Consider the following 21030-nt stretch of genomic DNA (forward strand, 5'->3'; position numbering starts at 1 on the left):
TGATATGATTGGTCAATTTATTACTTTGGACTTAAGAAGTTCAGGTCGGTTCAGTTTAAATAACAAATTTTAATAAAATTTCCCTTTCGGTTTCAGAGTTCGTCTGATATAAAAGAAAGTAAACAAAGTTTCGACAACTAGGCCGCTGTACTCGTTTCGTTAGTAAAACAATTTTATATTATCATAAATTAGATTTGAATGTATAATAGTTAAAATTTAAGGAATACTAACGAATTCAAAACGTAAGTCTTTCATTTCTTTGTTCAATCTATACTCAAAACTAAGCTTTAAATTGAAGGTAACCTTACATAGTACATAGACAACAATAACAATATTGTTATCTACGTATGTTAAAACTGTTCAGGTAATAATGAAAGGAAAAGGAAAGGGTTCAAAGGAATCAGTGGATTCCGGAGACATTTGTCCCCTAGGATTTCTCGATTTCACTCCAATTGACCATACAAGAATTTGTCAGAAATACACATCAAGTATGTGAATCATTTACACCAATTTAACTGTGGTTGCCAGCAACTAAATGATATAAGTATTATTATTAACATATCTCCATAGTTCTTCAACGTTCTGAGAGTGATGGTGTTAGTCAAGATGACTTGGATGCCCTTCAATTAGAACTTGAAACCCTCTTGGTGTCAGTCACCAAAAGAGGCCGAGAACTTGAGCAAGAAATGAATATACTTGTATCATGGCAAGAGAAGAAAGAAAAACCAACAGGAAAGATAGTAAGTGTATGTTGCACTGCATTTTGACATATGGGGAGGGAGGGAGGGGGTTATGTCTATTATTGGCCTATTAGACCCTAACACCACCTAGTGACACTTTATTAGGGATAATTAATATTATTTAGAATTAGTTTCTAATTAGTCATGAATTTTAAGCCTGAAATGGGAAAACGCAGTAGATTAACTCATGGCAAGCCTAAAAAACGTTTCAAGGATGGTACTGGGAAAGCTCACCCTTTACCAGTTGGAAGACCCAAAAGCAAAAATATTCAGGTACTTAAGCCCTGTTCAACCACCCTTTAGAAAACTTTAGAAACTCGAGTACTCAACTTTGTAATTTAGCAAAGCAAGATACAAGAATATGAATTTAATGATTCCCCACTCGATGCACCGAGACAACACGCCCCCAAGAATGACGCCCCCAATAGGTTTTGGGCCTCTATTGAGCCATACTGCTCAGAAATTTCCCAAGATGATTTAAAAGTTTTGGAAGATTTGTTGAAATCTCACGAAGATGACGCGGATTACTATAAAGTCCCCGCTCTTGGGAAGCACTTCTCAATTAAATGGGCTCAAGAAGATTTACTTGAAGAACAAAAAGAAGGTATAACCATCAGACTAACCTAAGAGAAAGTTTAATTAACCTCCTTCAACCTCCAAGGCGCGAGAGTAAATGACAAACGTCGCGGTTTAAGCAACAACAACTCTTCTTTGAATTATTCCGAATCGGATCGTCTTCTGAAGAAAGTATCGGATAAAGTTAGGGACACTGAGGAATCACCGCCATTTGGATCCTTGACACAAAGACTAGTCTCTTGTTTGATTGAAGAAAATTTGGTCGCGTCTCTTGATGAAACTCTAGATGGACCCATGAAAGGTTGATTCAATGCCCAATCGGGTTAAGAGGTCGTAAATATTTAGTTTTAATTTTGTTAGATCAACTTGAAGAGGGAGCCGCGGTTCCACCATCCAAGGCCAACTTTATTAAATCATTGAATATATCAAACGCCGTCAATCTTGAGAAACGTATCAGAAGGGAACTGGAGGAACAGGGAATCCTTGATGTAGACGAAGTTGCTCACGAAAATCCATCCGGAGATGAAATCTACACGGAATTGACCAAATGCCAAGCAGAATTGAAAGCGGTCACGGCTTCAAATATAAGTCAAACTAAAAAGTTACTGAGATTGGCCAAAGACGAAGTTGCTAAACAAGAAATAAGGAAAAGATTGCAGTTGGCTGATTCGGAAGTAAGTTCCGAAGGTTTTACTTCGTGGATATCATTCGGAATTTATTATTATTTTACTTCTAGGTGATGGATATCTATCGTCGTATTATCGCCGCTCGTCAAAAGAAGCGAAGTCCTAGTAAGAAAGAAAGAGAACAAGCCTGGAAAGCTTTGAAAGACAGGGAACAGATTATCAAACAAATTGACGGAGGACAAAATGTTTAACTCGTTTTCTAATTAATATTTTTACGCGTAATCAAGTTTCATTTTTGTAAAATATTTCATTAATAAACATTTTGTTTTAAAAAAAAAACGCTTTGTATTAATTATTTGTCTTGAAAATTGCGAGTCAAACTTATAATATAAATGTTTGAAATACGTTTTTATTTATAAAAAGGTATATAACATACTTGGGAATTAGTTTTTTGTATTGGTTTGTTTTTATCAAGTGTAGAAATTCTAGAATAAAATACTTATACTATTTTTCCTAATATAACAACAGATTATGCCCTACCTTAAATGGAATGATTAATATTAAATTTTGCGTTCCTTAAACCAAGTGCTAACCCCTAACTGACAACGTTACGAACAATTTTGTAGTCACCAACCAATCCAATATGTTTAATTAATTATAAACTTCATCTACCTTGATTTACCAACGAAAAAGGGTTAAAGGGAAAATGAAAACTGCGAGGCATACTTTTTTATTGTATTGGTTTTGAAATTCTACGTATTCAAAAACCTTAAAAAAAAAGTCTCAGAATTTTAGATTGTAAAAAAATATTTATAAAACACTTCATAAAACCTGAACGATAAATTTCTTCGGAGGAAAAATTTCTACTTGGCGCTTATTTTTGATTTCGTTACGCGACCAATGAGCTGGTGCCATGCCTCGTGACGCTTAACTGACCAATGAGTGAAAATCGTGGATTTTAAAGATGGGGTCGGGCTTAGAAACTCGAACAGCGAGAGTCGCGACGAGAAACTAAGTTGGCCTGGGTTAGTGTACTGTGATTTTCGGAATTCGTAGAACTCCTTCAACTTTAGCCATTTAAAATCTCTTGTAATTTCCAAGGATATAATCTTAATTAGTATGAAATTTTCTTTTAAAATTTTACTTAGTTTAAATATACATTCAAATAGTTTAGTAATTCCGTTTGTTTATAAATTTGCGTCGGCTAAGCCTTTGTATGTGGGATAAACAAACAGTCAGAAGGCATCGTTTAGAACATTTTACTTAGTTTAAATATACATTCAAATAGGTTAGTTATTCCGTTTGTTTATAAATTTGCGTCGGCTAAGCTTTTGTAATGAAGTGTATGGTATGTGGGATAAACAGTCAGAAAGCATCGTTTAGAAAATGCGGTATAGTCATACATCGGTTTCCAAATGACCGAACTGAAATCATAAGTTGGCTTACTGCCATTGGCAAACCTGAAAATACTTTAGTGGCGAATGGCGACGGCGTGTGCTCAAATCATTTTTTAGATTCGGATTATCGTTGTTTACCATTACCAAATTCCAATCAAAGGCCACTTTTGAAGAAAAATGCTATTCCAACTTTGCAACCTATTCCGCCTAGAATTTTTAACGATAATGCTGATGGAGCTTCGGCTAACCCAATTTTCGTAAGTCAACATTTTGATTCTTTAGCGAATGATTTGAAAATTTCCATCAACTACAAACCTTACCTAATACAAACATCTTTTAAATGTTTAGAATGCCTCGCACATTTCGATAGATACTATAAACTATGCATCTACTTCATCTGAAACTGATCTTGCAGAAAATTTGACAACTGATATTGATATAGCGGAACATTTCACAACTGAAATTGATATTGATATAGTGGAACATTTGACAATTGATGAAAGTCAAGATTGGGAAGGCAATTTATTAGCCTCTACACCAAAAACTGATATTCCTTTAGCGAGACCAAGTTCTTCTTTAGACCATACTTATTCTCGTGATAGTGATTCGGGGGTATGTGAAAGCTTACTCTATGTAATAAATAGATTAACATGAAATTTGTTTAGGGCTCTCGGCCTTCATCTAGATTGAATAAAAATATTTTTCATCAAGAAACGCATATTAGTCACAAGAAAGTTCAAGTTCAAGTGAATTCAAAAACAAAAGCAACTGAAACTAGTAAACTTGATTTTGAGAACTAAATATTTAGAAGTGGGAAAGATAATTGTTTAATTTTTAGGTAGAATAAAGACCAGAGATATAGGAGTTCAATGCGGTTTGGGGACTCGCACGTCAACACCTGTCAACCTAAGTCCTGAATTTTCAATGGAGGTTGAAGAAGCAGTTGTTGAAGATGTACCAGATCCGGATGATCCGACATTTGACCCTGACATGACCGCCGCATCATCAATAGATATGTCGTTTTGTTCAGAAAAGGCTGAAAAGTAAGTACACCGTGGGAAATGTCATTTTATAAATTTGACTTTTTGGCCATGACATTTCACTCAAGTTCACGTGGAAGGGTTTTTATAATGAAACTTTCTCTTATAGCATAGGGGCACAGTCTCCTAATGAAGAAAAAAAATATATAGTCTTTGAATCTTGCCTGCTTCTACTTTTTCACGTTTGTTTTCAATGTCAACAATCAGTAATTAAACTAGACAAAATTGTTTGTGGGACAGCTCTCACGATAAAAACTAAATGTGTAAATGGACATAATTGCGTGTGGGATAGTCAACCCAGGTTAGGGAAGACCTTTTGGGGAAACATAATTCTTGCGTCAGTCCTTTTCTACATGGGAAATCTTCCCCACAAATTTATATCCACTATGAAGAAAGCTGGAATTGAAATTTTCGTTGACAGAACTTATTTTTACTATCAGCGTATTTTTGTGTCTATTACGCAAAAGGTAAATAATTTTAAATTTCCATACTACAAAGCTTAAAACTAGGTCTTTTTTAGATCTGGAGAAAAGAACAAACGCTCCTATTAGAAGACTACAAAAGTTCAGAAGTGGCAATTTGTGGTGATGGCAGAGCCGATTCTCCTGGTCACACTGCCAAATATGGCACATACACATTTATGGACGGAGATCGCCGTAAAATATTACATTTCGAATTAGTTCAGGTATATTAGTCTTTTCCTGACTGAATTTAAAAAGCTAATGTCCTACAAACATTCTCTTTAGTCAACTGAAGTCAAGAATTCTTTTGCCATGGAACTTGAAGGGCTAAAAAGAGGTCTTTTGTACCTCGTTGAAAGTGGTATAAAAATGAAATGTCTTATCACTGATAGACATGTATCAATTCAGAAATTCATGCGTGAAAATTATACGGAAATTAATCATTACTTTGATAATTGGCACGTTGCAAAAGGTCGGTTGCAATGCTAATAAAATGGCTGTAAGAGTACTAACGTTTATGGTTTTTTAGGTATCCAAAAGAAATTGATAGCTCTGTCAAAACAAGAGAAATGTGAAATTGTAGCCCCTTGGATACCTTCCATAGTCAATCATGTTTATTGGTGCGCTGCCACCATTAAAATTCCAGGAAAAATTACAGACAAATGGACCTCCCTTGTGAATCACATTGCAAATCAACACCAAAACCACAAAGGCTCATACAAAAAGTGCGCCCATGGTGCTTTGTTAGATCATGATGAGAGAGTATGGATTGCAAAAAGTAAGATAACAAGTCATTAGCCTTCTTCAAATAAGAAACTGATCCATCAGCTGTCATTTCGCAGACTCAGAAGTTCATTCCAAACTATCAGCCCTTGTAAAATCTCCCCTTACGTTGAAAAGTATCGAAAAATTATCTCCCAAGTGGCAAACATCTTCAGTGGAGGCTTTTCATAGTGTGTTATTGTCTAAATGCCCAAAGAGGCTTCACTTCTTCTATGACAGCATGCTTGGACGGTAGGCACGTGACATTCTTAAATATGGTTTAATGGTAAAATATTTGAGTTTATTCAGCACTATACTTGCTATTTTGCATTACAATGAAAATGGAGCTAAGGACCAAGACCTTACAAATTTAAACGAGCCGCAATGGAAAGTTGTATATTCAAAAGCCAAAAAAGGCAAGCCCGTTGCTAAACCAGTTTTGGCTCAGAGTACTTATAGTAAGAACAAATTTTGCAGCATGATAAAATTATCTTTAATAATAATAATTCTATTCCTGAAGATTATATAGACAAACTTTTAGAAGAAACTGTAACCACCTTTTCAACCGCAACAACGATTGCCAGCTTAATTCCACCTAGTCTATCACCTGGCACTTTGTCACAAAAACACTCTGAAGGTGTGGTTAAAACCGATATTATCGAACAACACAAAAGCCGCTTTGCCAAATAAGATATTAAAAAACTTGACAAAAATTGTTTTAGTGGCACAAATTCTTCATTATCCTTCTAAATAACCAAATGTCATTTTCGCTGTGAAATCACTTTAATTAAAATTTAACATTGTTATAAACATACATAAGTCTCAATTTATAAATTATTTTACATTTTACACATTTATTCATTGTAGTTTTTAAAACCGACATATACATCATCAGGAAATTCTTGCCGTATTTTATTGACCACACAGCTCGGAAGAACCTTTCTCGTGTGCCAAGGAAGTTTACGCCAAATGGCACTTACAAATTGTCTATAAGCAATGTATCTAAAACGGCTGAGAAAGTTAATTGGAAGCTATTATTTTTACTTTCAAATTCACATCAGATGATTTCAAAATGAAACAAACCTATAGGGAGCTAACAACTGGCTAGGGGGAAGAGATAGTCTGACGTCACGCAGCCCCTCTCTGGTTGGCATTTTTGCGCGTAGAATACGGTTTCCAACCGTTAGGGAGGATGAAACTCCAGTAAGAGATAGAAGGGCGGGACGTTTCTGGGTCAGAACTGTTAGCTCCCTATGGGTCAAGAAGCTGAAACATCACCCCCCCCCCCCCCAACGTTTCAACTCTAAGCCTATTAAAATCGTATCTTTTTCCCACCTATGTAATTCCAAAATGTTTCGTTGAGGAAATAACATTTCTTTCGAACATAATAACCCCATTAAAAACAAACCTAAAGCCCAAAGAAATTATATTCCACCGAGAGCACACTATATCATTGACCTATAGTTTCCAAAAGCTAATAATCTTAGATAAAATTTATTTATGCAGGAGTAAATATTTACCTTGGAGAATAATCATGTTCTTCGTTTGTTTCAGCAACATATCGAACTATGGCTGTATCCAGCACATAATAATCCAGGCATACGCGATGGAAAAATTCATGTAACGTTGCACAAACGTTGTCACCAAGCTTCGCTTGGATTCTTGCAACTTCTTTGCAACATAAGCTCTCTCTCCCCGTCTCCATTGCTTTACATTCACCACACGTGCACCTGTAAATAAGTTTAGTTCATGTTCATAAACCCTAGAAAACTGACCCTAACAAACATAACATAGCAGCAAGTACAGCCTTCTGGCTATAGTGTTAAGCCTTGGTAAGAAATGTCAAACAAAAAACTTACCAATCTGTGTTTCCAATTCGATTTTCATTTATATCAATATTTACTTCCACATCATTTCCTTCGTCGTTAAATTGACCGACGTAATCTTGCAATAAAGGCTCAAAAGCATAGGCTTCTGGCATTTGTTGCTCTTCTTCTTCTTCTAACATTTTCTAAGCAGAGCAGATAGCAGAAACAAGGGAGAAACGCGAGTTTTTTCCAGATTTACTTCTAACGAGTAGTATTGAGTTCTGATTGGTCGCGAGGTGACGATAGTGCTCATTGGTCGCGTACCGAATTCAATTTTGAAATGCATTAGACCCATAGATTTTTGTAGCAGACGAAAGTTTGTCTTTTAAAAAGGTTTTTTTAAGCATTTTCAAGGTTTTAAAAAAATTTCTAAAAATTTCAATATTAGTTTTTCATATCATAGAATCAAAAAATACCAAAATCTAAAATTCTTTAAGGCAGCTTTCTTTTATCCTTTAAATGTCTCAAAAAATATAAATAGGGTTAGTCAATCCCGACAGAAAAACACTTCAAACTAATTTAGAAATGGAATTAATTAAGTTGTTAACGACGTAAATCTTCACTACGATTTATAATAATAATAATAATAAAAAAAAATGGAATGGATTAATTAATTAATTAATTCTTATTAAAACAACAATTAAATTAAAAAATATTTCAGGTTGGCACATAATTTGTTTCAAAACTAACAAAGCTACGTTTTTTTTTCCTTTCCTAAACAAACTCATTTCAAAACGGGAAGCAAATAATATTAAAATAAAATCACAGGGTTTCGTGGTGGCAGAAATAACACATCATAGCAAATTAATGAAAGTTCAGGTAACATAACATTATACCTTAAAAGAACGGCCCTTTTCTAAATATAAAAGGAATTAAATATTAAAATAAAAATAAACGTCTTATTTGATAATAATTAACACTTAATTTGTCTTAAAAACGATAACTACCGCGCCGCCATTGCTTTAGTGACGTCCGAGAGCCACCCCTAAAGGGATTGGCTGAAATCACACAGCACACTCAATCACGCGCGTGAGCAGCCACCTCTAAAGCAATGGCGGGTATCGCAGAAGTCCTCGTTTTTAAGACTTAAATAAATGCTAATTATTTTTAATATTTAATTCCTTTTATAATTAGAAAAAGGCCGCTCTTTTAATTAAGATATAACGTTATGTTACCGACCTTTCCTTTCAGCTAAAATAATTCCCGATATGTAATGAACCAGTTGGTTTGTTTAAGGCTATCCTAACAAATGCATATATATAAATCTGGTTCGCAAAGATCTTTATGGAATGTTAATTTGCTATGGTTGCTATTATTATTATTAATTCCTCCAATAAACCCGCGCTTAAGTGACTGTCAAATGACCAGTCCCTTTAAATCATAAAAAAAAGGGGGGGGGGGTTAATTTCATCTCTTTCAAAATACATTACGATAATCTATGAAATACTAAACAGTCAGTGGAATGACACTTACGAAAAAAGCGTAAATACAAATTTGGCGCGCAATATAAAACTAGCGTTCACGATTAAGTATATTAAAATTAAAAATCTCTCAATTTGATATATGAAGATGAAACGAAATACTTATTATTAGTATAATTAAATCAAAATTAAAAACGTAAGCCTACTTTCAATTCCTAACGACTAACTATTATAATTAAGCCTAATTTAACCACCCTTCTATAATGACCAGAAAACTAGTAATTAATTTCCACAACCAATTAAACTATATAATTAATGATTCCAACAAAATTAATTTAAATTAAATTAAATTCAAGGCATTATATAAAAAACCTTTTTGGTAGAAAAAATAAATCTTCCTTTAGACTTACGTCACTTACGTGCACACAAAATATGGAATGATTGTTTCGATACAAGGACGACCATACAGATTCAACGCTCCCCTAGAGACTAATAATAAGCCTGTGTTTCCGAATCCGATAACCATTGAAAGCGTGTTGTAAAAAAGCCCGCCGCCGCGTTATAAAACTCACCACCCCACCAACCAACATCCCCACCCACATCTAGAGAGTTCAATTTCAATTTCACACGTAGACGAGCGCACGAGCAGCGTGGCTTAACCATTAATGCCCTCCCTAATTATTAATTAATTAATTAATTAAGCACCAATTACTAGTAGGATTATAGAAAAAAAGACTGTTTTGTTTCATGGGGAAAGATTGATTGATTCGGAATTGAATTGAATTGAATTGAACTGAGACCTTTCTCAAAATTTTCAACTGTTGTTCTCATTTTTCGATCCCATATTTGGAATGTAATCTCTGGCCATCAGACAAGCGAAAACGGTCATAACCATTTTATATTTTCCTTCCACGATATCTTCGGGAAGTGCGTAGATTCTTGCACCTAATTTTCTTGCCATAGAAATTGCGTATTTTGCATTTGCAACGCGATCCTTTTGGGTTTTTTTTGTAAAAGATATGACGACGGGTTAATTAATCTATAAATAACTGTTGGTAAGAAATGAATGAAGTGAGGTGTCTTACTTCCTCCGTTTCTCCCGGTAAAACTTGACTGTAATTAATTGATCCTGGTTTGATGGCGTCAAGAAGATCAATGACTGGTCGGGCTGTCGTTATACTTTGATCTTGGAAACTTCTAATGCTTGACTGTTTGTTCGCTTCCTTAAGCTATTAAGGGTAAACAAGTGGGGAAAACGCGTTCAACTCGGGGTTCAGACGAATTGTTTTATATTGACTTTTCTAGCTTATCCCTGACCACTATAAGGTCCACTTCATGGTCACACCAGGGCCCATCTTTAGCATTGCATGGTTTGTTATACCAAACGAAATCCCTGAGGTTTTAGGACAAAACTTTATATCCCTGAGGTTTTAGGACAAAACTTTATATCCCCGAGGTTTTAGGACAAAACTTTATATCCCCGAGGTTTTAGGACAAAACTTTATATCCCTGAGGTTTTAGGACAAAACTTTATATCCCTGACATATCCTTGACGTTTCCAAATCCCCAACTTATCCAGGTTATGTACAAACCCTGCTTGAACAAATTGTTCACGTAGACTTACTTTTCTGTTTACCCATTCCACAATTTCGGTTTCAACAATTGGATGTCCGGTATTGGCCAACTGGGTTAAAACTGTCAATGTGTAAGCTCGCATCAATTGCCAAACGAGAGCTATTAACAAAAAGGGTTTGAAAAACGATTAATTGTGCCATTTCATTTACCAAGAAGCATTTCTTTCCCTGACGTGTGGCAACTGGCAATACTCTTGTACCAATGTACTTACCAAGTGTAAGGGTTGGATTTCCTTCAGAAATATCTTGTCCAGCGATTCCAACTAAGGAAAACTTCAACTTCTTTCCCAGTTCAACGGCGTAATTACAGTTCTCAAGTTTTTCCATGAAGGCCTTTAACTTGCTGAATTGTTTATGAACTTTGGGCCATTCCACAGTCCCCGACTTGATGACGTCATAAAGCTAAACGAGCGCAAATATTCCTTAACTATTGAAGACTTTAAAGGCGCAAACCTTTCTAAACTTACTTGAAATATTACTAATCCATCAGCCAAATCACTGTAAAGCCAATTAACATAAGGAGACACTCCCATACTGTTCATCCAGTTACGATAAGCTGCAATGCAAAGAACACGCGATCTGTTACAAGGTAATTGTTAAATTGAAGTATTTAACTCGTTTAAGTTACTTTTCTCTTCTCTACTCTCTTCCAAGTTTTCGTATTCAAGGGGTTCATCGGGTTTGTCTAATGCCGGGTGATTATTGAACAAATTGGCGACAAAGGCCATGTTCAGTTTGTAAACTCCTTCAACAACATCCATGGGTGTCAAGAAACTTCGGCAACCAATTTTCTCAGCTTGTTTCAACATAATTTCAGCTCGTTCAATCATATCTTGTTCCTAGAGTGAACACACGCGAAATTCTTCAACTGTTCACGGAGGGATGGCACAAAGGTGAATAAAACTAACCCTAAGAGCTTCTATCGTGACGCCAGCAGTCGGTGGGGAAATTTGTTTTAGAAGGTAAGTGTAGATTTCGGAATCCTAGAAATAAAAACAGATTAAAAGGCCCGTAATGTTACGTCACCCGGACTAGTTTAAATACCTTAACATCGGTGGTAAAATTAGAGATTCTTCTATTAACTCCCGCTCTTTCCAAATGATAATTGACCCATCTAAGTAGAATATTTTCTGGGGAGAGACGCATCAATTCAGAGAGCTCTTCACCCGGCAACATTAATTGGACTAGACCAGGGCAATGCTCCAAAGTTATTTGATTGAACAGACCAATCTAGAGCCAAGGAATCAACTCAAACACTGTCCTTCTCACAAGTAACCACCCGGCCGGCTAAAGTAATACTAATTACCCTTATAATTTGCCACAAAAGGCCCAAGACGAGATGAGGCTTTCCTTTAGCCAAATCATGGGCGTCTATATTAATGATATTACAGCCAATAGCTTGGGAAGAATTCAGAGCTAATGTCAGATTCTCGTGTTTGGTGTATAATGTCAAGTTTTTCTTATTAATAGCGCGTTCGTCAATTGTATCTGGACAAGAATGGTTGATGACTTTGCTAATGAGATTATAGTTAAACACGCGTATTAAATTAACTTAAGGCCAATATGGTTTACATCAATAGTTAATTGACAATTAAATTACCATAGAAGAATTCCATCTTTGACTTTTTCGTATAAACCTTTACCCTCATTGTCAATTGGTAAAAGATGTTTTAAATCTGGATCGTGACCCAAATTACTGAAATTATTTAATTACTAAGATATAATATATTCCGAATGATTACATTAAAACTGATTTTCAAAATAAATCAATTGCTACGCTATCAGTTATTATAATAAGAGGAAGCTTTTAATAGATAACAAAATAGACCATTTCACAGGTCTTATCTTCAAAACCCCACTTAAAACCAAGAAGATAAGATTTAACAACATCGCATAAAAATGTAATTTATCAGTGACAGCTTTTATCTCACAGAAGATAATTTAGAATTACGTAAGAGTAATTCAGGGGGTAAATAATAAAAAAATACTTACGCATTAATCCAGTCAGAAAATGCAACTTGTTCTTCGTGTCTGACAGAATGTGTCGTTCCTTCGCTGGAAGCTTCAGACATGCCACCCAATGTTTGGAGGTTTTCTCTTTTAGAGATTTGTTGTTTGAATGTTACCGAAACATCTTTTAGCTTTAAATCTGTACAAACCTATTTATCATTCAAGCAAAAACTCCTCAGTTTTAGAGTTTTAGGCCTAAATTTTTCTACAGTCGATCTTACTTTCTGAAACTCTTCAAATGTTAACTGGCCCCTGGTTTTTCCCACTTTCTTCCGTTCTAAGTCATCTATCATTTGTCGAACTTGCCATTGTGGAATTTTAAATCCAACAATATCAAGGGCTTGTTTCAATTCCCCGAGATCAAGGAAACCATTTCCATCCTGATCAAGCTACAATAAGATTCATATTTTTTTATCACATTTTGTTAAAAGAAAAATAAATAATTTTTGTGATCTATTCTGACATAAAAACTATTGTTTTAAAAGCACTTAAATACGAGGAACATTATTAAAGTAGAAACTAATTAAAATTCCTATCTCAAGTGGGTACAAGAATTTCGGTAAGTGGCTTCCTTCATATATATGAAATTGAATGGGTTGGGCAAAAAAATTGGGACGCGCCAAGGCTTAGCGGATTATATTTAATAACACAACACTTACCGTGTGAAAATGATCCGATAATTCATGTCGTTGTTCGTCCGATAATAATAAGCTTTGTCTTACGTTCGTCATAATTAATTTTCACTAAAACCTTTGAAGTAAATTCCACTCCACTGTCGATTTCGGAATGATCGGATTCCTCGGCCTATCGAATATCAATTGAAATCATTTACTCATAAATATGAAAGCATGATTAATATACACGCATATATTTAATACTTACGTTATTCGCTTGTAGAGTGGGCGTTTCCACTTCTTCGGAAATAAAAGATTACGATCACCACCAGTCACCACCACTGACTCAGCGGTACTACTAGTAATATCCCGTTCTCTAACGTTACGTAAAGCCAATGGTATCCGGAGATTCCGGAAGGGGAGTCTAAACGTTTACCTGTATCCGTGTTCTGCCCCCACAACTCAATAGCCAATCATATCTCTCAAAATACGAAACTGGGTGCGAAGTATAAAGGCTTTTATAATTTTTGGGAATTTTAGCAGACGGACTTGGAAGGTATATAATACGTTTCATAAACGTAGCAATAAATATCCCATGCGCATGAAAAGATGATCATGTGATGTCTCTGTTAAGCCCCTATAGCCAATAATATTTCTCAAAAGTTGAACATGGGTGCGAGGTATAACCAATTATATAATTTCTGGGAATTTTAGCAGACGAACTTGAAGGTATATCAATATCTTCATAAAACGTACTGATCGCTTATACCTTGTGTGAGAACGAAGTGGTTTTTCTTCGCACGTTCTGTAGGAAGGATAAGTGCCGGTTTTATATTAATTCCATAGAAAAGTGATTAAAAATCTTGTAATTTTCGTTAAAATTTGATAGGTAATGTAAAAAAAATGTGCTATTTATTTTATTTATGTCTTCATTGATAAGTTCCGTAGCTGTTGCATTCTAACGAAACTTGAAAACTCCCTTACAATTTAGATAGCAAAGGCTTATTGTTATTTTTTTCATTAAGAAAGATGATGAAATGCTTTCATTATTAATTTTAAATAATAACTGTCACAATTTTTGGTTATATCTCCGAAACTAATAAGAGTTCTTTCTTTTACATATTCGCAACTCATACAATCCCCCTTTTTGATATCAGATTGAACCTTAAAAAATGGCTGATAAGTTCAAAGATTTAGCTGGTAGATTTAACAAGGGACCTGCAGGCTTAGGAACTGGTCTCAAATTATTAGTTGCAGCTGGAGGTTTAGCATACGGTATCAACCAATCCCTATACACTGGTAAGGAATTTAAGTACACCAACTATCGACCCATATTATAAGTACTTGCCACTATTTTAGTTGAAGGTGGTCATAGGTCCATTATATTCAATCGTATTGGAGGTATACAAAAGGATGTTTACGCGGAAGGGTTACATTTTAGAATACCTTGGCTGCAATACCCTATTATCTATGATATAAGAGCAAAGCCTAGAAAAATTTCCTCTCCAACTGGAAGCAAGGGTAAAAAATACCCATACATAAGAGTTATATTTTTCCCAAAGTTAAAGATGCGAACTTTATCATTGTAGACCTTCAAATGGTCAACATTTCTTTGAGAGTATTAGCTAGACCCGATGCTAAAATGCTACCTCACATTTATCAAATGTTGGGGACAGATTTTGATGAAAGAGTACTTCCTTCAATTTGCAATGAAGTCTTAAAAAGCGTCGTGGCTAAATTCAACGCTTCACAATTAATTACGCAGAGACAACAAGTCTCTCTTCTCATTAGAAAAGAATTAATCGAGCGAGCTCAGGATTTTAATATCATCTTAGATGACGTCTCACTTACCGAGTTGAGTTTCAGTAAAGAATATTCCGCCGCTGTTGAGTCCAAGCAGGTTGCTCAACAAGAAGCCCAGAGAGCCGCTTTTGTTGTTGAACAAGCCAAACAAGAAAGGCAACAAAAAATTGTGCAAGCCGAGGGAGAAGCTGATTCGGCTAAAATGATATCCTTTGATCAGTCTTAATTAGCCTTATTCCTTATCAGCGCCACCTACCCATGGCGGCGACTTTGAGAACTACTATAAGCGGCAAGCCAACCAGATGTCGCTAAAATCTGGTGACGTCATTTTTGGTAAGACCCCGAGAGTGCCCGTCAGTGACGTCACCAGATTTTAGCGACTTCTGATTGGCTTGCCGATTACAGTAGTTCTCAAAGTCGCCGCTATGGGTAGGTGGCGCTGATCAGGAATAAGGCTAATTAGGTTTAATGTCTACTAACTTTTCCTTAACATTGTTGTACCTTGGAGAAGCCATTACATTGAATCCTGGTTATCTTAAATTGAGAAAGATTAGAGCAGCTCAGAATATTGCGAGAACAGTATGTTCTTAATTACGTTTAAAGTTGATTACAAAGTTAATTAACCATTATTTTTAATTATCCTTAGATTGCCCAGTCTCAAAATAGAGTCTACTTGAACACAAATTCATTGATGTTAAATATTACCGAGAAAGACTTTGACATCACTAGTGTTATTGGTGGAAAGAAGAAGTGATTTTTTTTATATAAATGTAAAATTTAGACTTAAAGTTGTTCAATTAAAGCGAAATAAAGAATTAAATACGCTTTTTCTTTTTTCATAAATATTTTCAGTTTTTGTTTTCATTGATATAAAATAGGTTATTCCAATTAAATAAATAATTTTTATTATCACATCAATTGATTGTGTTTGCCTGGGGAGTGTTGTTCTTTTGTGCGGGTTTCCAAAATTTAGTTAACATAACACACCATTTTTATTAGGAGCATAAGCATATTATCCGCTTATGTTAGAAGAATTTTAGTGCCACCATAAATAATTTAACACACATGGTGAGATTACTCTCATCTGGGGAAAAAATTAACCTATTGGGTTTCCTCGTCTCCACCGCCTTCAGCATCACTGTCGGCGTCTCCACCTTCTTCAGCGTTACTGTCACCTTCGTCGCTTGCTTCTGCGTCATCTTCGGCACCTCCATCGCCCGATTCAGCGTCACCTCCATCGCCTGCTTCAGCACTTGCTTCTGCGTCACCTTCGCCACCTTCATCGCTTGCTTCAGCGTCACCTCCATCGCCTGCTTTAGCGTCACCTTCGGCACTTGCTTCTGCGTCACCTTCGCCACCTTCATCGCTTGCTTCAGCGTCACCTCCATCGCCTGCTTCAGCTTCACCTTCGGCACTTGCTTCTGCGTCACCTTCGCCACCTTCATCGCTTGCTTCAGCGTCACCTCCATCGCCTGCTTCAGCTTCACCTTCGGCACTTGCTTCTGCGTCACCTTCGCCACCTTCATCGCTTGCTTCAGCTTCACCTTCGCCACCTTCATCGCTTGCTTCAGCGTCACCTCCATCGCCTGCTTCAGCTTCACCTTCGGCACTTGCTTCTGCGTCACCTTCGCCACCTCCATCGCCTGCTTCAGCTTCACCTTCGGCACTTGCTTCTGCGTCACCTTCGCCACCTTCATCGCTTGCTTCAGCTTCGGCATCTCCATCGCCTGTTTCAGCTTCACCTACGGCATCTCCATCACCTGAATCGCTTACGTCGTTGTTGGCCACTCCCTCATCTCCAGAGTTCTCGCCAGCGGTTTCCCCACTCGTATCTTCGGCACCTTCTGAGTAATCTCCAGCGCCTTCCCCGGTCGTGTCTGTACCACCTGAGATATCAGTAGCTTTGATAGCGCCATTGGCAGCGTCTGCACCGGCTTGAATAGCTGGAATGACTCCACTTTCCTTCGCAGCAGTGACACCGCCTTGGGTTGCACCAGTAGCACCACCAAGATTAACATTAGTGGCGACGCTGCTTTTGGCTTTTCCTGTATCAAAGCCAAGAGGGGCAAGGAATTTGCCAAGCAAATTTCCCAGTTCGGGTGTCTTTTCATTCAAATTGTTATAGGTTTTTTGAACTAATTGACCAAACAAAGGGATATCTTTAAGTGAACCTGTATTTGTTTTTGGTAAGAAGTGTTTACGTCATTGAGGATATACCCGATTTCATACAGTGCGTTTATGGTTCAAAAGACTTACGCTTTTCGATGGCTTCGGAGCAGTGCCAAATGGTCAATGCAAGAACCAAACAGAAGATAGAATTCCTAACCATTTTGATCGCTGAGTCGGAACTAAAATGTAAAGCTTCCTTGGGATTCCAATCCTTTTATAAGCTTGTTTTATTTCGATAAATGTCCTCGCTTTGAAGTCGTTAAACATCATATCGAAACTCGTACGTGTCAGTCAGTTATTCTTAATGTCACATTGTGATCGTAATAACAATGCTCAATAAAAATTTTCCCATTGAAATAATTCATTCTCCTTGTACGTTGCGATATCGAAAGCATAATATCATGACATGACACGAACACACAATAATGCAATTTAGATTTAATGTCTTTATATATCCAACTTTTCAAAATGAATATTGTAAAGGGGTTTAATATAAAACTGTATCTTAGATCATGTATTTGAATTAAAACGATTAAATATTTTTTTCGAGTACTTCTTGGTTTTATCGCGAGTACACGTAGCAGTATGGAATTATCTAAGTCTGTATTTCTTCTCTCAGAGCTTACGATATGAAGATAAACTACTATCCCATACTCGGTCATTAGATTATAAGATTCTAAGATGTCTTCCAAGGCAAACACGTCCGTTATTCACGCGCACGACCCGAAACTTTGGTCATGGAGACCAGTAATTTTACCCATTGTTTCATCTAGTAATTATTTATATAATTCATTGGATGATAACGCAGATACGGTAACTATTGAAGGAAGACTACCATAGTCTTTATGACTTGACCATGTAGTCTTCATTAGGGATTTTCATATTCGAGAGACTCAAATCCAACCAGAGCATGCTTGGAATCATCCCTGGCTTTGTTGGAAGAAGCCAAACATGGCAAAGACCTTAATATTAAAAATATTTATATTAATAAGCTCACATTTGAAATTGATAATGTTTAAATCATTGTAGCTGTTACGTTTTCGTCCGGAATGGCTTCAGTTATGGCCGTAGTTCAACTCCTAAAACCAGGAGATCATATTGTGTGTTCGAATATCATCTATGGAGGTCCGAATAACTTCATTTCATTAGTACCTTTTTGAGCCTCTCAATGAGATAAATTTATCTTTCCACTTCAGGAGTGTCTCAATACTTTGAAGATTATTGTAAAAACCAAGGATTCCAAGTAACTTTCGTGGATTTGCTCAATACTAGCAGTTTGCGTGACAATAAATTGATCCATAACGCTAATGTAAATTTTGTCATATTTTCCTATATTGTTACGTCTGGTACATTTTATAATTATGTCTTCAGCTTTTTTGGATGGAATCTGAAACCAATCCAACACTGGAAATCGTTGATATCAAAGCCGTTGCGACCGTAGTTCGTGAAATTGCACCCGATGCGCTTTTATGTGTGGACAACACTTTTTTGACTCCACAGTTTTTGGTAATTTTGAAGTAATTCTTAGCCGAGTTTAATTTTTCAAACATATTTGCTTATAGAAATGTTTGAATAATGGTGTGGACATTGTTATGACCTCCCTTACGAAGTTTATGAATGGTACATGATGTTAAGGGATAACAGAAAAACATTAAAGTGACATTATGGCTCATTTTGCAGGACACGGTGATGTATTTATGGGGTATTTGGCAACCAACAGCGAAGAGTTGGGGAAAAAATTGAGAAACGTGCAGAGTTGTAAGTTTCTTTCAACTTTCTTCATTCGTGTGTCACAATGTCAAAAGAAATATAATTTCGAAAGGCTTGGGTTCAATTCCCTCACCTTTTGATTGCTATCTCGTGTCTCGAAGTCTGAAAACGTTGCGAATTCGAATGATTCAACATGAACAATCCGCATTATCAGTTGCGAAGTATCTCGAAAATCATCCAGCCATAGAAAGAGTTAAATATCCAGGTTAAAACTACATAAATTATTATACCAATGTAATCTTTAAAATAACCCTATCACACTCGTAAAGGTTTAGAAAGTCACCCTCAACATGATATAGCCAAATCTCTTCTACAAGGATTTGGCGGAATGGTGGCCATTTACATTAAGGGTGGTCAAGACAAAGTGAGGTCATTCGTGAATAAACTTAAAATCATTTCCTTCGCTGAAAGTCTGGGAATGGCTGAAAGCATTGTTGCTTATCCGTTAGTATATATCATAAGATCAACAAAGATGAGAATTAATGTAATCAGAGTTCTTGTGAAAATGGGCAAAACCAGCCGTTGTGTACACTGTTCAATGTACCAATATTTACACACTCAAATTCGATGGCAATAACTGATTATTTACTGTTCCGGGGAAGTTACCGATCGACCTTTTGACCCGAAGGGCAACATTTATTTAATGATAGACTATCAAGCCGGTTCCACAATATATAAAATATTATCCTGATGCCTTTCAAATCACTTTAGCAGCTTGACTAGTCGGGACAATGTATCAAGTACTAAGACGAACGGAAATCCCGATTACCATCACAAACGAACTTAGGGTCAACGTAGAAAATTGGACAGTACCTTACGCTTACCGCGATGGACACGTAATATGGGTCATTACGTGGACCAACTTCAGAGTGGAAGTGAAAAACAAGAGCTTCGTTAGCGTAAAGGCCTTCAGCCGAAACGGGGGGAGGTACTGCAGACATTACTGTCTGTTAGAAACCGAAAACAAAGAGATCGGTGTGACATCCTTTTACGGGTCAATGCCGTCCTTCCAGTTCTTCGCGCGAATGCCCGTTGGTCGACAATCGTGGAACCTGAGGCTAACAATTGGTGCACTCTACACCGGTACCATCAAGTCATGCATTCCGTTCTGCGACATGCTTCGAAACGGCCAACTAACGGATCTAACTATCGTAACTAACGAATACAATTACCCGTGTCACAGGTTGATGCTGGCATCTCAGTCAATCGTTTTCCTTAACATATTTCAAACCGACATGAAGGAACGTCGCGAAAACGCGCTAGATTGGCGCGGGGTCTTCGACGCTCTGACCGTTCGAGATTTCTTGTATTTCGCGTACTCGAACATGACTCCGCCCAATATGTTTAAGACCTTTTTGAATTTATGGGATTTGGCCCGTATGTACGCGATACCTACCTTGTTCTACATGTGTGTGTTTTATACCGCTCAACTGTTAAATGTGGAAAATGCCGCCGAGGTGATGTACAGAGTCGATCTGTACGGTTGTAGAGGTTTGAAACGCATCGTCCTCCCGTTTGTCGTAGAGAATTTCCAGAAAATTACGGAAACGGAAGATTGGAATAATGAACCGACTATTTTTATGGAAATATTCAATCGGTGGAATTATTTAGGGTGAAAAGTCAATTAAAACCGTAAGTCTCGAAGAGTCTAATGACACGCCGCATCAACTCTGCCTTCTATACTCTGATTACGTTAATTCAATAAAAATTTGTTTGTTTATAACTTAAGTGACGTTCCTGATGAATAATGAATTTTTATTTCAGATGGTCCATGAGTCATTACCACGTTCCGCCCGAAACCAAGTTGAAAAATGGAATTACTGTGAATTTTGTACGGTTATCTGTTGGACTGGAAGACGTCGAAGATATAATTTCGGATCTTGAACAAGCACTCGATTGTGAATAAATTTAATTTTTGATAAACTGATTATACGTTTTTTTAACAATGATGTACGATATGCAAATGTTTAAAGAATAAAGTTTCTAGATTGTTTGCGCAAACCATCTTCTCGAGTATTAGTCTCTTGAAGTTCTTATCGTAATCACACGTATTTGTGTGAAATATTATAATTATCTACACCTGTTTCTCATCAAACGCAAACATGGATTATTAAAAACTGTTAAATTCACAAGAATTAT

The 21030-nt window shown here is 36.5% G+C and overlaps 7 protein-coding genes across 13 annotated transcripts; 4 read left to right on the top strand and 3 right to left on the bottom strand.

Moving 5' to 3' along the window:
• The first annotated feature begins 87 nt into the window (after positions 1-87).
• Positions 88-2281, top strand: Ada3 (transcriptional adaptor 3). Of its 2 annotated transcripts, none has more exons than XM_089866101.1 (8): positions 88-242; positions 365-488; positions 571-746; positions 897-1013; positions 1083-1344; positions 1402-1617; positions 1677-1990; positions 2053-2281. In XM_089866101.1, the coding sequence occupies exons 2-8, from the start codon at positions 371-373 to the stop codon at positions 2191-2193; spliced, it is 1344 nt and encodes a 447-aa protein (XP_089722227.1). In that variant the 5' UTR covers positions 88-242; positions 365-370; the 3' UTR covers positions 2194-2281. The 2 variants fall into 2 exon arrangements, with proteins under 2 accessions (XP_089722227.1, XP_089722228.1); XM_089866102.1 differs by having other exon boundaries at positions 571-740.
• A 371-nt stretch (positions 2282-2652) lies between these two features.
• On the top strand, positions 2653-6359 carry LOC149702310 (uncharacterized). The gene is made up of 11 exons (XM_089866092.1): positions 2653-3596; positions 3688-3951; positions 4005-4116; positions 4178-4382; positions 4489-4846; positions 4900-5064; positions 5126-5312; positions 5370-5618; positions 5683-5854; positions 5912-6060; positions 6123-6359. Exons 1-11 carry the CDS (start codon positions 3279-3281, stop codon positions 6290-6292), a joined length of 2349 nt encoding a protein of 782 aa, XP_089722218.1. The 5' UTR covers positions 2653-3278; the 3' UTR covers positions 6293-6359.
• A 7-nt stretch (positions 6360-6366) lies between these two features.
• On the bottom strand, positions 6367-7921 carry LOC149702311 (P2X purinoceptor 7-like). Its single transcript, XM_089866123.1, has 3 exons — positions 7462-7921; positions 7123-7332; positions 6367-6613 (listed from the first exon to the last, which is right to left on the bottom strand). Exons 1-3 carry the CDS (start codon positions 7608-7610, stop codon positions 6457-6459), a joined length of 516 nt encoding a protein of 171 aa, XP_089722249.1. The 5' UTR covers positions 7611-7921; the 3' UTR covers positions 6367-6456.
• A 949-nt stretch (positions 7922-8870) lies between these two features.
• On the bottom strand, positions 8871-13576 carry Fim (plastin-2 fimbrin). The gene is made up of 14 exons (XM_089866096.1): positions 13418-13576; positions 13195-13339; positions 12757-12924; positions 12518-12684; positions 12126-12221; positions 11832-12039; positions 11570-11755; positions 11434-11508; positions 11154-11364; positions 10993-11081; positions 10738-10927; positions 10516-10625; positions 9977-10120; positions 8871-9885 (listed from the first exon to the last, which is right to left on the bottom strand). The coding sequence occupies exons 2-14, from the start codon at positions 13264-13266 to the stop codon at positions 9706-9708; spliced, it is 1896 nt and encodes a 631-aa protein (XP_089722222.1). The 5' UTR covers positions 13267-13339; positions 13418-13576; the 3' UTR covers positions 8871-9705.
• Positions 13577-13892: 316 nt separating this feature from the next.
• Phb2 (prohibitin 2) lies at positions 13893-15795 on the top strand. The gene is made up of 6 exons (XM_089866112.1): positions 13893-14038; positions 14307-14448; positions 14509-14670; positions 14739-15157; positions 15454-15531; positions 15599-15795. Exons 2-6 carry the CDS (start codon positions 14322-14324, stop codon positions 15704-15706), a joined length of 894 nt encoding a protein of 297 aa, XP_089722238.1. The 5' UTR covers positions 13893-14038; positions 14307-14321; the 3' UTR covers positions 15707-15795.
• A 36-nt stretch (positions 15796-15831) lies between these two features.
• LOC149702314 (uncharacterized) lies at positions 15832-17765 on the bottom strand. Of its 5 annotated transcripts, none has more exons than XM_089866110.1 (3): positions 17209-17765; positions 16587-17123; positions 15832-16496 (listed from the first exon to the last, which is right to left on the bottom strand). In XM_089866110.1, exons 1-3 carry the CDS (start codon positions 17279-17281, stop codon positions 16054-16056), a joined length of 1053 nt encoding a protein of 350 aa, XP_089722236.1. In that variant the 5' UTR covers positions 17282-17765; the 3' UTR covers positions 15832-16053. The 5 variants fall into 5 exon arrangements, with proteins under 5 accessions (XP_089722236.1, XP_089722235.1, XP_089722233.1 ...); XM_089866109.1 differs by having other exon boundaries at positions 15832-16529; XM_089866107.1 differs by having other exon boundaries at positions 15832-16463; positions 16497-17123.
• A 37-nt stretch (positions 17766-17802) lies between these two features.
• LOC149702315 (cystathionine gamma-lyase-like) lies at positions 17803-20895 on the top strand. 2 transcript variants are annotated; one of them, XM_089866104.1, is made up of 10 exons: positions 17803-17934; positions 17994-18075; positions 18151-18246; positions 18318-18430; positions 18493-18627; positions 18684-18741; positions 18802-18879; positions 18944-19096; positions 19161-19335; positions 20656-20895. In XM_089866104.1, the coding sequence occupies exons 1-10, from the start codon at positions 17803-17805 to the stop codon at positions 20795-20797; spliced, it is 1164 nt and encodes a 387-aa protein (XP_089722230.1). In that variant the 3' UTR covers positions 20798-20895. The 2 variants fall into 2 exon arrangements, with proteins under 2 accessions (XP_089722230.1, XP_089722231.1); XM_089866105.1 differs by having other exon boundaries at positions 19209-19335.
• Positions 20896-21030: the final 135 nt, after the last annotated feature.

Source organism: Phalangium opilio, unplaced genomic scaffold (genome assembly GCF_054372755.1).
Source record: "Phalangium opilio isolate 3A_F unplaced genomic scaffold, DU_Popi_V2 ptg000017l_1, whole genome shotgun sequence".
Lineage (NCBI taxonomy): Eukaryota > Metazoa > Arthropoda > Arachnida > Opiliones > Phalangiidae > Phalangium > Phalangium opilio.

Coding starts and splice junctions, on each gene's coding strand:
- Ada3 (XM_089866101.1), top strand. CDS start 371: ATGAAAGGAAAAGGAAAGGGTTCAAAGGAATCAGTGGATTCCGGAGAC. Junction 747..896: donor CAACAGGAAAGATAGTAAGT/GTATGTTGCACT, acceptor ATGAATTTTAAG/CCTGAAATGGGAAAACGCAG. Junction 1,345..1,401: donor ACTTGAAGAACAAAAAGAAG/GTATAACCATCA, acceptor TCAACCTCCAAG/GCGCGAGAGTAAATGACAAA.
- LOC149702310 (XM_089866092.1), top strand. CDS start 3,279: ATGAAGTGTATGGTATGTGGGATAAACAGTCAGAAAGCATCGTTTAGA. Junction 4,117..4,177: donor AACAAAAGCAACTGAAACTA/GTAAACTTGATT, acceptor TTTAATTTTTAG/GTAGAATAAAGACCAGAGAT. Junction 5,065..5,125: donor TACATTTCGAATTAGTTCAG/GTATATTAGTCT, acceptor CATTCTCTTTAG/TCAACTGAAGTCAAGAATTC.
- LOC149702311 (XM_089866123.1), bottom strand. CDS start 7,610: ATGTTAGAAGAAGAAGAAGAGCAACAAATGCCAGAAGCCTATGCTTTT. Junction 7,333..7,461: donor CGAATTGGAAACACAGATTG/GTAAGTTTTTTG, acceptor ACTTATTTACAG/GTGCACGTGTGGTGAATGTA. Junction 6,614..7,122: donor GAACATGATTATTCTCCAAG/GTAAATATTTAC, acceptor TAACTTTCTCAG/CCGTTTTAGATACATTGCTT.
- Fim (XM_089866096.1), bottom strand. CDS start 13,266: ATGACGAACGTAAGACAAAGCTTATTATTATCGGACGAACAACGACAT. Junction 12,925..13,194: donor TATCGGATCATTTTCACACG/GTAAGTGTTGTG, acceptor ATCTTATTGTAG/CTTGATCAGGATGGAAATGG. Junction 12,222..12,517: donor TTTTCTGACTGGATTAATGC/GTAAGTATTTTT, acceptor AAATAATTTCAG/TAATTTGGGTCACGATCCAG.
- Phb2 (XM_089866112.1), top strand. CDS start 14,322: ATGGCTGATAAGTTCAAAGATTTAGCTGGTAGATTTAACAAGGGACCT. Junction 15,158..15,453: donor AAGCTGATTCGGCTAAAATG/ATATCCTTTGAT, acceptor ACATTGTTGTAC/CTTGGAGAAGCCATTACATT. Junction 15,532..15,598: donor CTCAGAATATTGCGAGAACA/GTATGTTCTTAA, acceptor AATTATCCTTAG/ATTGCCCAGTCTCAAAATAG.
- LOC149702314 (XM_089866106.1), bottom strand. CDS start 17,281: ATGGTTAGGAATTCTATCTTCTGTTTGGTTCTTGCATTGACCATTTGG. Junction 17,124..17,208: donor CTCCGAAGCCATCGAAAAGC/GTAAGTCTTTTG, acceptor AAACAAATACAG/GTTCACTTAAAGATATCCCT.
- LOC149702315 (XM_089866104.1), top strand. CDS start 17,803: ATGTCTTCCAAGGCAAACACGTCCGTTATTCACGCGCACGACCCGAAA. Junction 18,431..18,492: donor AATTGATCCATAACGCTAAT/GTAAATTTTGTC, acceptor TTATGTCTTCAG/CTTTTTTGGATGGAATCTGA. Junction 19,336..20,655: donor GAAAGCATTGTTGCTTATCC/GTTAGTATATAT, acceptor TTTTTATTTCAG/ATGGTCCATGAGTCATTACC.